The sequence below is a fragment of the Psittacula echo genome (assembly GCF_963264785.1).
Source record: "Psittacula echo genome assembly, chromosome: 7".
Classification (NCBI taxonomy): domain Eukaryota; kingdom Metazoa; phylum Chordata; class Aves; order Psittaciformes; family Psittacidae; genus Psittacula; species Psittacula echo.
The window spans coordinates 59102768-59120388 of record NC_137740.1 but is presented as its reverse complement, the minus strand read 5'-3'; the positions used below and the strand labels follow the sequence as shown (position 1 = coordinate 59120388).

At 41.3% G+C, this 17621-nt stretch overlaps 1 protein-coding gene across 1 annotated transcript in view; it reads right to left on the bottom strand.

Moving 5' to 3' along the window:
- The window catches only part of LOC308223650 (glypican-5-like), a gene marked incomplete at both ends in the record, with an annotated part of 348155 nt that overhangs the window by 126590 nt on the left and 203944 nt on the right, over positions 1–17621 (bottom strand). Inside the window, one exon of the mRNA XM_080622975.1 lies at positions 12176–12296. Coding sequence (XP_080479101.1) covers positions 12176–12296 — 121 coding nt within the window. The remainder of the gene's footprint in view (positions 1–12175; positions 12297–17621) is intronic.

Genomic DNA, 17621 nt, shown 5'->3' with positions numbered 1-17621 from the left:
GCAATTGCACAGAGTTTAACTACTGCTCACTAGTTTAACTCCAGCTTGATGGTCCAGACTGAACTATTTTAGCTAAACCCAGATCACAGTCATTCAAGTTTTTCCCTGCCTCAACTGATAAAATAAAGCATCCATACACAAAAAACTGTGCTGGCTTAACTGAAACAGTGCAACACCTGTTACAGCTAAAAAGCTCTGAGTACAGGCAGTTCCTAAGAACACAACGCCCTGCATCCTTTGCCCCTGTTTATGTGCCTAGTGCATCACCCTCAAGAATTTCTTCCAAGATTTTTTTCTCAGGAACCAAACTGCCATATGTGCTAACGTGTTAAGTGTAGTCCAAAACCTTCTGAAACGGGCGGAATCAGCAAGAAGAGAAACCTCCTGCCCAGATAAAAACGGCTATGGAAATGTGGCTCAACGTGGTCACTTTGCAGTGCCGCTAGAGGAGCAGGCTGACAGACCGACAGACAGACAGGGTAGCCTCAGCTTCCTGCATGAATAAAGCCAAAAAGATGTCACAGCATTTATGGGAATGCTGCTCAGAGTTATCTTCTCCCTCCTTATTAACCATGTGCTATCTAATCATGTACTTTAGCTTGCAAAATAAGACAGTTTCTCACTGTCCTTGGCTCTACCAATCACAGGTTTTACATCACACCTTTAGCTTTTCTTCTTGAGTTTTACATGCATAATTTCTGCTCTGTACTGTTTAGTTTATTTCTTTTCTTATTTTTTTACTTTAGAAATTGTAAAGTGCTTTTCCTTTGCTGATGAATTGAGATGCTTTAATACCAATTAATCCCATTTCCTGAATATGCACCCATGACACTCTTTTACCATTCCACTTAGAAGCCAACAGAAACTTCTTCTGATTTCAAAAAGGAATTATTCCCATTTTCAAAATAAACCCAATGCAGTTAGTTTTGTTTGACTGTCTCAGAATTAAGTAGCAACTTATTATATTTTGTTTGGATTATTAGTTAATAGATCATATTACTGACATAAAAAATATTTCATGTGTCTGGTAACTGGTGTGTAATTTTTAGTCTCCAAGTACTTGGAAGTGATCAGAAAAGCTAGATAGGAAAAAAAAAAGTATTTTAACCAAAACCTGAAATAATCTTTATAATAAGGAAGTATAATATTGTTTCATATGGTTCATAACCACTCTAAATGAAGTCCAAAATCGAACTTTGTACTCAAAGTGATTCATTTTACACACCTCAGTTAAAACTTCTGTATCGTGCTGCATGACTCAAAATTACCCTTGAGACCAGAACTTCATGCAACAAAGCTCTTTAATATTAAACTTTTATTCAAGTGACTGGCATAAATGGTCAGCTTCCCAAGAGGCTCAAAGTGCCTGCAGCTCACCATGGCCCCTGGCCTTCTCCCTTCTCTTTAGAACTTCAGCCAACCCCAATTATACAGCCCTAAGCCAAATCTCAAGCTTTCCGTTTACCCTTCTGAAATCCATTTAATATTATTAGATTCTCTTATTTCAAATGCCACATCAAATATGATTCAGCATCATTTTACTGCAGTGAAGCACAAGCCATATTTCATTATATTATCCAATAATTACATTGTTTGTCTGCCAGTTCACTCCCATGAACATGTCATGCTGAAAAACTCTCCTGTGAGAGGCTTCTCTTATAGATACTGAAAGGAGCAAACAAGATGCAGAGCCCTGAAACAATGTTGTGCACTTTTTGATTCTTTTGGCAAGGCTGATGCAGATCCAGACATATGGCAGCATTCAAAACACTACATGCTTCATAGCAGTGGGTTATGTCCCAGTTACTTGCTTCTGGCTATTAAAAGCTGTGTTCAAATTTGATTATCACTTGAATCCATCTGAATGAGTTATTAGACATACCTTTGTAACTGTGGAAAAGTCCTTGTCACATAGAAAAAGTATCTTCCGTATCAGTAGTATTAATAAATTAGAGCTAGAAAGCTACTTTTCAATTGCTGGAAACAACAGAATGCATATATCAGTTTGGTTCACAGTTACACACGTTAAAAGCACATAGGGGTCTACATAAATGCATCTCTAGATGCCACTGAACTGTGTAAGACTGAGGATACATTGAGTTTGCTTCAAAACAATTCAATCCTGTTACCCCTGTTGCTCTGGGGGATTACGTCATGTGGTGTGCACAGTGCCACAAGCCTGAACCACATAAACACCCACACCGAGGCATCAAAAATGCACATAGCCCTTTACTTGCACCTTCGTGCAATGGCTGAGTGACTTGTGTGTTTAAATGCCATGCTGAATGAAAGCTTCTGGTAAGGAGAAAACTGGGGGGATAAATGACAGTGGACTGGCATAGGTTAATGCTAGCCTTCCCAGAAGACTCTCCCTAGATTCCCTTTCTCATCAATGGAGAAGGGTGGTCTGGAGAAAAAGCCTTGAATTCAAGCCTTTGCCTTAGACTCTCAAAGGAGATTTACTCTTCTACAGTTATGGAAATGGTTTAACCTCAGAAGGCTTACACCAGGCCCAGTATCTCTCTCATTTTTGAGCATGGCCCTCACCCGAACATGCATGTAATTATAATTCCACACAGTGTGGAGAGCCAGTGGAAATATTTCTCTTTAAAGTTAGGACGCACGTAAAATGTTGATTCTGAGTTTGAGCATTGTTATACATGCTGGGACTTGCTGGCTTTACTAGATGAATGCTACCCTTTGTGAGTACTCACCAGTGTTTCTACATTAACAGCTGTGAGCTCTTGGTTGCTGTAAGAGGCAGAGAACCCAGTTTCAGTCTTGCAACAAGGCAGGGGGTTGGAACTAGATGAATTTTAAGGTCCCTTCCAACCCAAACCATTCTGTGAGTCTATGAGGTATCTTCTGCAGTTGTCTGTGAGCAGCTCATGTTTGCTAAGTACCAGCAACTCTCAAATCTTTGGGTGAGGGGAAGCACTTGCATGAGATTCATATTCCACACTCTCTGTGGAATGACTTTTCTCCAGAGTGAATACTGGTGCTTTTGCATAGCTCAAAAGCGCTTGAGAAAACAGTGATGAAAGTATATGATTTCTACATTTGAAGTGACACTGTCTTATTCACTGTCTCTCATTTTTCACTTTGCTATTAGTGTTAAGGCAATACCAAGGCTACTTATTTCTGAATCGCTGGTCTCCTGGGTGACTGTTCTGCATAATGACAAGTTCATCCATGACATCTGGGACTGGGAATACTCAGCCCCAAATAGATCCACTCCCACGTAACTGCACTGAGGCACAGGCTCATTTCAGATGCATGAAAAAGGCAAGCGAAATAAATGTATTATCTCATTTAAAATGCATACAGTCCCAGGAAGCAGGATAGATTGTAGGTGTCACTAAACAGTGCATAGTAAATAAATCATATTTGCAATGCAAGACACCTCAGCTAGACGAAGCCCAAGGCGTTTAGGGTTACAGAAACTGAGGGCCTGGGTGCTTTCAGGACTACATTAATGGCATTTTCAGCCATAAAAATCACAATTAAAGGTAGAAAAAGTTGTCATCTATGCTCAGGAGCAGGCTACATTTGCAAATGCACAGAAGCTGTGGCACACGGACTTTTACACGCACCTCATTGCTATTCAAAAGACCAGTAATGAGCAAATGGTTCCCAACTGTAATACCCGATGCTTTTCTCTGCATCATCTGCACAGTAGGAAATATTCTTCCAGCCAGTATGTGTATGCAAATTCTGTGCTCCCTAAATGAGCAGGCTGCTGCTTAACCAGTATTCTACACCAATTTATGTCAGCCTCACTGATGGTAATCCAGGCAGGCTGGGCTCGCAACAGGAACCTGCTTTCTGCAAGATACACAGACACACTGTTTACTTTGCTTGTCATTTCCTCCGGATGTTTTCCTATAGGAAGCAGGAACTTCCTGATATCCCCTTATCAAGTTATTATATAACTGCTTCTGCTTTATACACTGGAACATATTTCAGTGTATAAAGGTATGAAGTGTCTATTCTGTGTCCAAGAGCGACTGCCTATGAATTCAGGCTAGACCTGAACACCATTACAAACAGAAAGAAGCAAGTCATTTAAGATCAGTGCACTTATTTTCATAGATACAAGCAAACAAACAAACACAAATCAGAGCAGCAGCAGAGAAGAAATGCCATCTCCTTCACTGGAACTATGCAACTTGGTTTTATAGGGCCCTGGATAACCTATCTAAAGCCCTGCTTTCTAAAGAAGGTTGAGCTGGATTATGCCCAGATCGTCCCTTCCATCCTCAAATTATTTATTATTCTCTAGTAACTTTTATACTCTGGTAAATGCTGGTAGAAGATGATGGAAGAATCAGAATTAAAATGTATGCCTCTAAAAATAGTCTTATTGCTAATGCATTTTGAATAAAAACCTTTTAATATCTTACTTATGACAGCCGCTAATGTAAGTGCTCTGTGGGGCTCTCTGCATTTGTCATTTAAGCATCTGTAAGCCAGTGCATACAATGTTCACTTGGACCTACACTGATAAAGAAGGCTGAAGAAGGTTATGCAACTCAACTGTGTTGAGTTGGCATTTAAGACACAGAGGCACTGTATTTCCTTATTATTTCTAACAGCATTTCACCTCCTGGGTGTGGGAAGCCATTGTAAAATGTAACTTCTCTGGAAAGGTACAGTGGGGCTACTTGTTTTCTGGTGCTGCACATCCTTGAGCAATCTCTGCTCCTGTTTAGGACAGTATGTGCAAATGAAGTGACAGAACAAGAGGGTCGCAGGACATTGCTATTTGAAGGTGAATTTGAGCCTTCCTTAAAGATTAAGTCCCTGTGACGTTCTCTGACACTTAGTCCATCTTCTTTGCCTTTGGTGTGGAGTTTGGTTTTGTGCATTTAACCTGTTATTGATATAACTTTTTCTGATTTTTACCAAACCTAGCAACCCAGATAGAACAATATTTATGTGAAACTATGCCATAGTCTTCTGTGACCAAAGAAATTCCTTTCCACTTCTTGCTATGCTTTCCTCTTAAGCCTGGTGCTGGCCTCATATACGCAGAGGGCTGAATTGAGTTAGGTGCAAACTGCACAGACTGTCTGGAGTACAATGAAATCAGCTGATAGCCACAGCTGAAGAGCTTCCACAGTGCCTCTAAATCATGCACCTCACTTAATTATTTCAAAATCACCTTACACCAGGCTGATTTTCAGAAAAAAAAAAGAATCTCAATATGGGTAAGAAAGGCCAGTAAAGAAGTATGAGAGCTAAAGACTAGCTCATGATCATAAAAGTAAAAATTGGACAGTGAAAACTGAAGTGCAATAGGGTTTGTAAAACTCCCACTAAGCTTTTCAAATCAGCTGAACTTAAGTTCTTTGCAAATCTTCAAGTCTTGACATAAAAGCAAGAAGATGAAATTTCAGAAACCTGCTAGCAAGCAGGTAAAACTCAACCTTTTGTGTCTGATGGGAAGTTTATTGTGGGAATTTTGATGAGAGACATGAATGTACAGTGCCAAGCTTTTCTGACGGAAAAAGGAGGACATCAGCCACACAAAATTAATGCATTTCCCTGGAGAAGCGGGAATAGCTATACGTGAAAGGCGGAAGAAGGGAGAGGTGTCAGGATGGAAGAAGCCTCCCATGCCTGCTTAGGGGGCAGAGAGCAGGAAGACACCTTTTGTACTGTACTAGGGCAGCCCAGCCAGCCATCATGCCCAGCACCCACAACACCAAGATGCCCCATGTTTTGGGGAACACACTGAAAGCAAGGTCAAGGTCATCTGTAGCCATTCAAAAACTGCATCATGTGTTTGATGAAAGAGTGGTAGCAACAAAGACCATACACCAAAAAAGTGTAAGACAGGGTGAGAAGCAGAACAGGTCTACTGTAAGACTGAATTTCTTTAAATTGACAACTAATGCTAATCCACTATAGAGGTTCTGCCTGAAACAAAACACTGTTTCCTTCAGTCTTTCCTATTACAGTAATTACTTGTGAACGTTTCCCAGTAGCCCAAAGGCTACTCCTGACACGGCCTCTCCAATATTCAGGCTTGTTTTCCAAATTCCGAAGTGCAAGGGAAAACATACTGATAGAAGAGGAGTGTAATCAAGTTTTCCTCTGATGCTTGCTTTTGGCCCTATTTTCTCTAGACTAGACAGTAACAGTGACTAGGGAAGTTTGCCTAACCTCACCTCAAACCCACCATTAGCTCTTCTTTATTTTATCCTCCAAGAAGTCTGTGGCTGATCACATGAATACAAATGGCACCAAACTGATCCCAAGGTTTTAGCCTGTCTATATGCGGCAGATACAGTGAGGAGACCTATTAAAAGGCTGCTTGCCCAGGCAGACAACTTATGGACCATCTCACATTAAGCTGCCACGGAGGAGGTGGTTAAGCAACCTAAATACGTGGGCTGCAAGTGTTATCAAAGGCTTGGCCCCTATGTTCTGGGTTGTGCAGGAAGCATTTGGGAGTGGCATCAGGCAGCCGTATCAGGCATTGAGCAAGAGAGATCTCTCAGAGGGACAACTGATTTGGGATTTCTCTGGTCCAGGTCTGATTCATCAACTTGTGTTACAAATGCAACCCAAATTACTGTTGGAAACAACCTGTTTGCTTTAATGGGGAAGTGGCAGTATACTGCAGTAGCATTAATCCACTTGTCACCAGCAGTATGGATCCGCTTGAGCTTTGCAGACTACATGTGGGTTTTAGGTCATCTTTAGTTTTATTGTTTCACGCTGCTTTTTCTATCTGTCTCCTCCCTTTACTAGTGTAACAGGAAGAGAGGAAAATGACCCTGTTTTCTTGCTTTTGGTCAATGATCAATCGTTTGAAGACCTTTCCCTTATCCTGAAGAAAACAATGATCAGTTCATAAACCTCTGCTTCTCTTTCCTAGTATGCTAAAATTACCATCTCCAAAAATAAGCAAGTTATTGTACCTCAGGAATGACATTAAAAGTGTCCTGGGTTCAGCAGTAGCAGTCAAGTTTTTCTCCTTCTTAGTAGCTGTTGCAGCACTGTGTTTTTGACTTTCAGCCTGGGAACACTGCTGATAACACCGATGTTTAGATTGACCAAGGACTTTGTGAGTCTCATGCTCTGCCAGGGAGGAGGAGAAGCCGGGAGGAAGCAGGGACAGGACGCCTGACCCAAACTAGCCAAAGAGGTATTCCATACCACAGCACGTCATGCCCGGGGATGTAACTGGGAGCTACCCGGAAGGGCACGTCCTCTTTTCTGTCGGGCTCTTTTTCTGGCAGGTGGTATCGTATTCTCTTCCCTTGTTCTTTCCCTTATCATTATTATTATTGGTGGTAGCAGTAGTGATTTGTGTTATACCTTAGTTACTGGACTGTTTTTATCTCAACCCGTGGGAGTTACATTCTTTCGATTCTCCTCCCCATCCCTCTGGGGGGGTGGGGGGGAAGTAGACTGCGTGGTTCTAATTTACAGCCGGGGCTTAAACCACAACAAAAAGTAAATACCATAATCATACTTCTAATGATAATAACTTAAATCAATGTATATGACTTACAATTATTAGAGTGATTAGAAAAAGATGATGGGCTAATAGAACAAAGTAAGTATTTACATAAGAGAACTTATAATTTCAGTGTGACACCTTTAATTAATTCAGTGATAACTGCTGACTTTCTATCTTTTAAAAAATCCATTAACATCAAAACCAATAGGCTCCCATAGCAGCCAGACTGCTCCCCTCTGCCAATACTCACGGAGGGGCATTTCTGGTCAAGAACAAGTAATAAGTGTTATATCACAAACAGAACAGTTAACAGACTGGTTTGGGTTGGAAGGGACCTTAAAGCTCATCTAGTTCCAAACCCCCTGCCACAGGCAGGGACACGTTCCACTAGGGCAGGTTGCTCTAAATACTATCCAACCTGGCCACTTCCAAAAGGGATATGGAGCACCTGAAATCCTGAAGAAATGTCCAAGGTTTCCAAGCACTTACGATGGAAAAAAAGAGGACCTGCTTTGGAAATCCAGACATATGGCAGTTCTGGGAAAGGTGCTCTGCTCAGCAGGAGACACAAGTCTGCAGGTTTTGGAAGGTATGGTGGGGACAAGCAATAATACTTCTAGACCTGTTGGGGCTGTTTAAATCCCAAGTACTAGAAGTAATACAGCAACAGTCTTTCTAAGATGACTTTTAACCTTTCCATGTTTTCATTGGATAAAATAAGAACTGAAAATTTTGAATCTCAGTCCGACTAATCTACAACTTCGGATGAAAACCAAACCAACCTGTCTCCACTTAAACCTCTTATAAAAACCCTATAATCTAATAAATTTTACAGAAGCCTAAAAATATATATACACTTTTAAACAAAGTAGTAGCTAAATTATTCGATGTATTAGTCTCTATCGTCTAACCCAATTAAATTCACATTTGAGATTATATCATGGCTAGCTCGTTTTATTGATAAGAAACATCTCAGTGTGCAGCTTTGAACTTTGCTATGGGGGCATCCTTCGTATATAGATCTAAAAGGAATTCAAGTTATTTCTTAGTTCAGCTGGCTCTTCCATGAGACTTCGGAGGAGTGGGGGGAGGAATAAAAAAAATATGTGGGTCCAGATTAAGCAAGATTTGTTTTGACATTACTCTCATTTTAAGTGCTGGGATATTGCAATATATCTTGAAGCACAGTCATGCCCTAAGCATTCATCTCTGACTGACAACAGCAAAACACACTGATTCTCAGTATCTGCCAAGATTAGAGTTAGGGTGACAAAAGACAAATATGTTAAACCTGTGTAATACTTCCTACATTATAATCCTTTGAGAATGCTCATGCGACCCTGCTAGTAAAGCTAGAGCCAAAGCTTTTTCACTCTTCCCTGACATTTTCTTTGCTTTTCAATGCGATTGATCCTTCAGGATTTTTAACCTTGGCCTCACAATTACTTGTATTTGAACTGTGAAAAGTATCATGCTGAAGAAAAACATTACAACATATTTAAGTGTGATTATGTGGCAAGAGGTAGTACTCAAAAAAGGTGCAATGAAGGATTTTATGTTTATCAGCTGCAGATCACATCTGCTCTATTGACAAAAATCAGTGAGGAAATTATGTTATTCCTAACTGATAGTTTTTCAAAATCAACGTGGGACTTTGCTTGAGCTGGTTTTGCATTCCTAGAAGTAAATTGTAAGTCAGTAATTCTATTGATATGTGAATCAGCAGCTACAGTAAACCCTCCGAACACCTCATCTGCCAGGGATGCAAATAACAGTAATTGTTGAATAATATTCTCTAAATTTCACTTCACTTTTGGCTTTGTAAAGTGGTTATGAAATAACCTGTTGTTTGCATAATCTTTTAAAAGAACCCAACAACTATGTGGTGAGGATTTAAGTCCCAGATGAAAAAAATGACCAACTGTTATAATCTCCAATGAGCTGGCATCTCAGCCTAAGGGACAGGCAGAAATGCAAGATGCCTTGCATGCAGATTATTTGCAACATGCTGGAGTTGAGATGCACCAACTAGAATAATCCATTGACATGAGTTCTGTTCCTGTCCATGGGATTTAGAAACAATTTAGTGTCTAATCTCTTTACATTTGTGGATGTTATAATAAGGAGCTAACAAAGACATGGCTGCTGTACACCAAAGATTGTCAGTTTTGATTTAAATGAATGGTTTGCTACTCCTGCATGGCCAGTGACAAGCCACTCTTGTGGCAGCCAAGTGCTGCATTGCTACCGCAGTCACACATCTTCCTTTTATGCAAGAATATGCTTTCTTCTGGGTAGTTTAGCAATATTCTTTGAGTGGCAGATTACTGGGGCCTAGACACATCAAATCACCTATGATTCATATTCTGTGCATTGCTTTGTTCTCTGCTCTCCAGTCTTCCTACCTCTCTAGGATTGCTTCTGTATATGCAATATGCAACTACTGCTTAAAATGGCACTGTAAATGTCAAACACTACAAGATAAAAAGATAACACCTTATTTTATCACTGCTTAAATTCCACCTTCTGTATTGCCTCCAAGGGAGAAAAAAAAAAAAAAAAAAAAAAAAAGAGGAATTTAATGAAAATAAATTGGTTTGCCCATAAAATGAGTAATGGGATTCTGTATAACTCTCCCTCTAAACAGCCTACACACGCTATTGATGACACTTTAAACTCCTGGTTTAATCAGCTTTTCAGTGTCAGTTTTTATTTGTATATTAATATCACAAGCAAAATGAAAACTCAAGAAGCAGGAAGCAGCTACACATGTTTGATGCTGTATGTGAAAGCCTTAGATATTTAGCAACTTCTTTGATGCTTTGATCTCTCAAGAAATCTTACTAAAATTATGATCAAAGGAATTTGTATTATTCCAAGTACTTAAGAACAAACCATCTTAGGGCAATAATCAGTATTCTGTTTAATCCTTCACCCTTGGAATCCATTATTGCTAAACACCTCCATCTGATGAGAGTTACGTTTACTTAGAGATGATATTCTCCTAAAACATAATTAGAAGTAACAGAAAGCAACAGTTTCAACTTACAGAAAGAGCTAGGAATTGGATTTCATTCTTCTGCCTAAAAAGTGGTGTTTGAAGCTGGTTTTCAAATGTATATAACTGAAGAAAATTGGTATGCAACTCTCTGAGACTTCAGACTTTAATTTTTCTACAGCAGACAAAGAAACAGAATTTCCAATACACAGCTACTTTTAATTTAATCCATCTCTAACTATTTCCTATCACCAGTGTTTATAGAAGACTATTACACAGATGGATGTATCTAGTATTTATAAAGTAAATTAACACTCTACAACATGCAAAGGCAGATAAATAATGAATTGTCCTTTTTATCAATCTGACCACATAATGTCTATTTCACTGTAATATTAAGTACCGCATCAGACTGGTTGTTGTTAATTCCCCATGGCAAGTTAAATCAAACAGTGTGATACAAAGAATTCTAAACTGTAGCCTACGCAACAGTAGAAGCACTTTAAAGCTAAGAAAGATTTAATCAAAACACTAATTACTGGTTAGCTTATGGATTTACTTCTGGTGGTTGACGAGAGGTAAATGAGGGTTGTACTTTTGCAGGGGGAAATAAGAGATGAAACCATCAATTCCAGTCACAGCCACAGTGTTAGTAACCTCCCACATCCTGACTAAGCAAGTCCTCCTCCTGTTTTACCTGTGCAGATTATTTTTCTTCCTGCACACAAAGGTGGACTTAAATCTTACAGTGGTTTTCTACTATTTCCATCCCCATGCTCCATCACTCTTTAACGGTGAAAGATTGTGAGCAGACTAATGTGCAAACACATCTGATTCCAAACAGTGTTGTAAGCATTCTTCCAAGCTGACAAGCAAACATGCCTACTTTAAATGAGAATCAATCCTTTTTGAATCTGTTTGCTCCAGCTCACTTGGACTGGCACTACTTGGAGCTCACAAAGAAGTGTGCTGAAGCAGTCATATCAGAGAATCATGCATTCAGCTTTGAAAGACAACAGATAGAAGCACCAGGACTGGAAGTGCATCTGAGGGAACCCAGATAGATGATAGAGGCAGACACAGGTTAATTATGCCTCTGACAAACTCCTTGGTAGGTTCTCTGTCCTTTAGGGCTGATAGGCTTGAGAAGAAGGCCTGTCAAGTTAATGTTTTCAAAGGCACAAAGTTATTTCATCCTGGAGCACCTTCTGTCCTGACTTCAGCACTCCCTGCAGTTCAGTTATCATATCCTTATAGACCCATTTTCTCTTTTGATCTGCTTATATCTACACCACTTCAAAACAGGAAGCTGCACAAACAAGGAGATACTCCTCCAACACAAGAATATCACAGAAATCCTCAAGACTCTCACACAACAAGCCTCCATTCACAAGCTTTATGTGAACTGTGGGGCTCAAGAGTTCCTCTGTGTTACTAGGACCCTAACCTGTAGGACAGTTAATAAACACCTACGGATCAACAGCTATGGAACAACAACCAGGAACTAGAGTAACTTCCAGAGAAATGATTTTGTCTCATTCAAGTTCATAAATCAGCTGGCACAACAATCTTCAGTTGCCTTTAGTACCAGGCCTGTGACCCTGGGAAACGTAACATGAGTAGCAGTATCCCCTAGCAAATTTAGCTTCAACTCTGCTATCAAACCCAGTGATAAAATGCTTTTCTCTCTAAAAATTACTTACTTGATTGAAGTGCTGAAGTTTGTCAATCAAATTACTGATGAGTGGGTCCAGTCCTCTGACTTTTAGTTCTGGATTATTAATTTGTGCCTTCAGTCCGTTGGAAACAACTCTGCTGGTGTAACTGAAAAGGAGAAAAAACCCCAAAACATCAGTGACTGGAACCATACCCATCAGAATCAAAATCATATTAAAGGGGACTTAAAAGAAATATTCTTAAACAGGAAAAGAAATTTATAATAAACAATTCTATTTTTAAATACACCAAACCAGGATAAAACCAAATCACTTTCTTGCAGCATTATTCATCACTTCAAACTATTAAAGTTGTGTACCAACAATCTCATAAAGCACATAGATTCCTTTCATTCATATTTTAATAACTGAACCTTTATAACTGACATTCTGAAGTTCTCTCATGCAGTAGTCAAAGCTAATAGCTTCCAAAAAACCCATTCTTTTATCACTACAGAAACCCAGGAAATTTAATACAGAAACTAAACATCATGAGATTGAAGTAAAATCCACCAGTGCTCCTCATCATGCCTTATGTGCATTCCAAACTCACTAGCCAGGTTCCAGGTACAGGAATTCTCTCCAATCACGCCTTGCTTTATCTGAGGAACAGCAGCTGTTCTCACAGGGCAATGACCTGTCTCTTATCAGCAATCTTCTCTCACTGACTGTTGACAGCACAGTTTCTGCCAGTCTTTTCTGGAATACACCACACTGTATTTAATGTCAACCCATCCACAAGCTTGCAAATCCCAGAGGGATACAGACCAACTTTATTTGGTGAGCCAGGCTTTTGAGGGTTGTATGTAACCACCCTCATTACTTTGGCACTCATTTGTCACAAAGTGATCACAGTTGTCTACAGCTTCCTGCTTTGAAGTGGTGTAGATATAAGCAGATCAAAAGAGAAAATGGGTCTTCATTTCTAGCAAGTCTGGTTTTAACCCCTTCTCCCTCTGAACCTAGTTTTAAGCCCTCTTTATGAGCCCTGCTAGCTCCTGGGCTAGGATTCTTTTCCCTCTTTGGGACAGGTGTACCCCATCTGCTGTGCGCAGGCCTTTTACCATGCAAACCGAGCCACAGTCAAAACCCCAAGATTCTGGCGCTGACACCAGTCCTGGAGCCAGAAATTAATTTGCAAGATGCTTCCATTGTCTTTGTGACTGAGAGGAGGGACAAGAACACTGCTTGGGCTCCCAAACACTGAACCAGCCACCCCAAGACCCGAAGTCCTTCTTGAGTCCTTTCAGGCTTCTTGTTGATAACACATCTTCACTGCCCACCTGGAAAACTAACAAAGGATAGCAGTCATTGCGCTGTACCAGACGAGTGAGTTTTCTGGTGATGTCCCTTGCCCTGGTGCCAGGGAGGCAGCAGACTTCCCTGCGAGCCGAGCTGGTTTGACACATGGTGCCCTCTGTTCCTCTCAGGGCGCAGCCATCAACCACAGCCACTCTTCTTTTGTTCCCAGTACAGTTGGTCATGACACCAGGCATTCTCTGGCTCTTCCATGATGACTCTTCTAACCTGGATGATCCCTTACCTACTTCATCATCTTCCTCGGTTTCCTGATCCTCAAGTATCAGGGCCTCAAAGCTGTTGTAGAGGGGTACTTGTGAAGATGACGTAAGGTGGGGGGTAATACGCTGTCTACTCTGAGGAGTTTCCAACCTCCCCCATCTCTAGGTCTCTCCATCTGCCTGGTAGCAAGAAGATAGGGGATCCTGAATTTCATTTGTTTTGAGTGGCTGGGTTGCTTCTCTCAGGGATGGTAAAGTGTGGCTCCACCACTCAATCTCCTCCTCAGATTCCCTTATGCTCCTTAGCTGCTGGACCTCCGCCCACAGCTCTGCCACCATGCACAGCGAACCACCAACCTGCTGACATCTTAGCCACCATCCAAAAGGCTCTGGCACTCACTGCAGGCAGACGGCTGCACGGGTACATGGCTTTGACGGCCCTGTCTGTGCTGCCAGGTCGGTTCTGTCCACCAGCGCGGCCTCTGTTCTCCCCGCTCTGCGCCGAGAGCCTCCATCGCCTTCACCGCCTCCATCGCCACAGCCTGAGCTCGCCTCGCGCTGCCTCAGGCGCCACGCGCTGCTCCGGCTCCACCCGCTCGCGCGCCTGAGCGGCGCCGTCACCGCTGGCACCGCCCCCTGCCGGTCACTGAACGCGTGAGGCCGCGTCACGGCGCTGAGCCAGGCCCGGCCACTGCGAGGGGGCGGTTGATGGCGGTGGCGGTGCGGGAGCCGCGGCAGTGTACTGCTGCACGGACAGGGAGTGCCGGCGCCACCGCCGGACTGCGCTTCGCGGGAGGAACTGCGCACTGTATCCAGTCTGAACCTCCCCTGGCACAGCTTGGGGCTGTCTCCTCTTGTCCTGTCCCTTGTTCCTTGGGGAACATGCCGGAGAGGATCTCATTAAGCCACCATGTTGGCATCTTGTCCCTGCCGTGCCAATGGATAAGCTTTAAGGTACCTTCTAACACAGTCACTGATTCTACAGTCTTTGTAAGTCCAGTAGTGATTGACTGTGCTCCTTTGGACTGAGATGTCAGGAGAATCATGCTGATACTTCTTTCACTTCTATTGTGCTGACACACCTCAGTATCCCAGATGCTCTCCTATCAGTGAATTCTGTAAATCAATTCATGCGGAACCCAAGGGCAACACTTCGAAGGAGAAAATTACACCCAAATCCTATTGTGGAAATATAACAGGATTGGGGGGGGAGAGGAGGGGAGATCTAGCTCTTCAAATACACTTATCTTTATTTGGGACAAACAACAAATTTTGTGCAAGCTGCTGGCAAAGCATCCTGCGGTACAGTGCTGTAAAAGGTGTGGCTTGAAAAGAGAACTGAGAAAGGCCCACTTTTTCGGTAAACCAGGAAATTCCACTTCTCAGGAGAAAGAAAACAAACAAATGTTTAGAAGAAAGAATTGAGAAGAATCATGGTTTTCACTAACAGCCAGTAGTATTTAGAGGACAAATATTAAGGAAAGACCTTTTTCAGTGAGTTTGTACTTTTTGGTTTACTGACTGTCTTAAAGGTAATGTTCTGATTGTGCTTGATGACTCATTCAATTCTAAACTACTTTGGAAGTATAAACTTTCACCATGCGATGGCCTGTGCAAAATGATGGTGAGGTTCTGATCTTACAAGCAGACTCAGCTGGACCTGTGTCCTCAGGAAAAACCTGAGGACATACGCAATAAACTATTATTTTAAAGTCAAGGCTGATACAGCTCATATCAATCCACATCAATTCATTTGGACAATACAGGAACACTGCTGCATCTTACCTGCCTGTAGCTTTCCCTTTACTCACAAATCATTGTTCACCATGTGAAAACACACGGGTACCCACTGCAAATGCACGCTGACACCTGATGTAGCTTTGTGAGACCATCTAGGTGCAATGCAGGTGAAATTTAATTTAATGGGTCAGCTCATGACCTCCATAAGTCTGTTCAGTGATTCTCTGTATGCATTGCTGTTTCTGGTCAGAAACTCACCCACAGCAGCAAAAAGCAAGAGGTTTCCTTTTCATTGCTCTTGACTGCTTTCCATTCAACCCCTGGTTAGAGCTATCAGAATGTCTCTAGAGGTTTATGTCATAATCCAGGCTAAGAAACATAAAATTCCTTCTCCTCTGGGTTGGTTGGGGTTATTTTTAACAAATGCTATTGGGGTTTCTTTTCACCTGCAAATCAGAAGCCTCCATGAAATGCCTCTAAGTGGTATTATAAACCCACAGCACTGCATGGAGTTTGCATAAACATGACCAATTCAGGGACAGCAGCAGCATTAATGTCAAGAGTTCTCAAAGAGACCCAAAAAGTGGAAAGTCAACTCATATGTGTTGCTGTTGCTACAAACATACTCTCTTTTACATGCATCTCTATCAGGAAAATAGGACCACTTGCAACAAATGAGTTCACAGTTCAAGACAAAAGGGATATTCGTAGCCTAAAATTTCCATCTTTGTTTAAGGACTCACCCTTTAAAGCTCTAGAGATATGCATAAATAATGCACAGATGTTTCTGTTGTCCACATTGCTTGTAATTAGATTCATAATGTGGATTACCCACATTTCAGATGCCAAAGTAAGTATGCATGAGCTGTGTGAATCCTGCATCATTTCCTTATCTCCTTGGTCTAACGTAGCTTCAGTATGGCAGTCACTAACAACTAACAGTCTAACTGATAATATGAGGCTCCAGCACGTAAGACTCAGTCCAGCTGAGGTTAGAATGTGACCTGCACAGCTGGAAATGCCCAGAAAACCAACAACAGACCTTTGGCAGTGGTGAAATAGATATGGTCTGCCAAATGAGTGGTGTAAAAAGCTCATGTAAAGAGAACCAAAAGACTCACCTCCAGAGCACAACAAAACCAACCCTAGGGTTTCCCCATAGTAACATAGTAATCCATCAGCTTGCTTGTCCTGTGCGTTCTTATTGAGAGATCACATCTATAACAAATCCAAGTCCAGAAAGACTCAGATGAACTAAAAAACGGTGAGTTCTGAGAAGGTGGGCTACATCTGTCAAGGAGAAGGCGATGGGGCAGAGAATTGAAGGAGAATTGCACAGACAGTGAGAAGGGAGAAATTCTTCCAGTCCATCACAGCCAAGAAATAAAGACTGTGCTAGAAAAAGACATTGTGTCCATCTGACTCAAACTACCACCCTGTAAACTGTGAATCCTTCTACTAGCTACGTACACGAAAATACTTTGAAATAAACACTATACATTTCCTGAAAGGTAATCTGATTACTTCACTTCTTTGCGCTATCTACAACATTTTTTAGGTTGACATCAGATCCTGAATTACTGGAAATGTGCATTAAGAAAGATCAGAAATTGCCTTGCTTTATTTAATAACCCGCAATTTTACTGAAATATTGTAGTACAGAATTGTTAACTCTGCTTACAACTCTAGCGCTTTATTCCTACTAAGCCCAGAAACGCCAGCAGGAATGGCCAAGGAAGTTGCATTAAAATATTATCACTGGAGCAATCCTGAAGGTAACTGTTGCATTGGAGCCCAAGGAACAGCACATGCAGACAGAATTGTCATCCAGACCTCGAACCTCACACCGATGTTATTACACTGATTTTGAGGGGACATAAATATGGTACTTAAAAAAACCCAGACAAAACCAAATGATAAAAAACAAGTCCCAAGCCTCAGCTTTACAGTATTTTAGAAGAACAGTATAAATTATTTTAAATCTTAGCTAATAGAGCTCATCGCAGATTTGAAAGAGGCTAGGAATGAAATGCTGTTTACACGTGGGATTGCATCTCAAGTGAAGGCACACGTTCTTATTTTCTATATAAATAGGGATAAATTAAGATAATGGAGTCTAAACACTTGTTTTAAAATAAAGCCAGATACTATTCTGGAATGTGTTCTTTTTAATT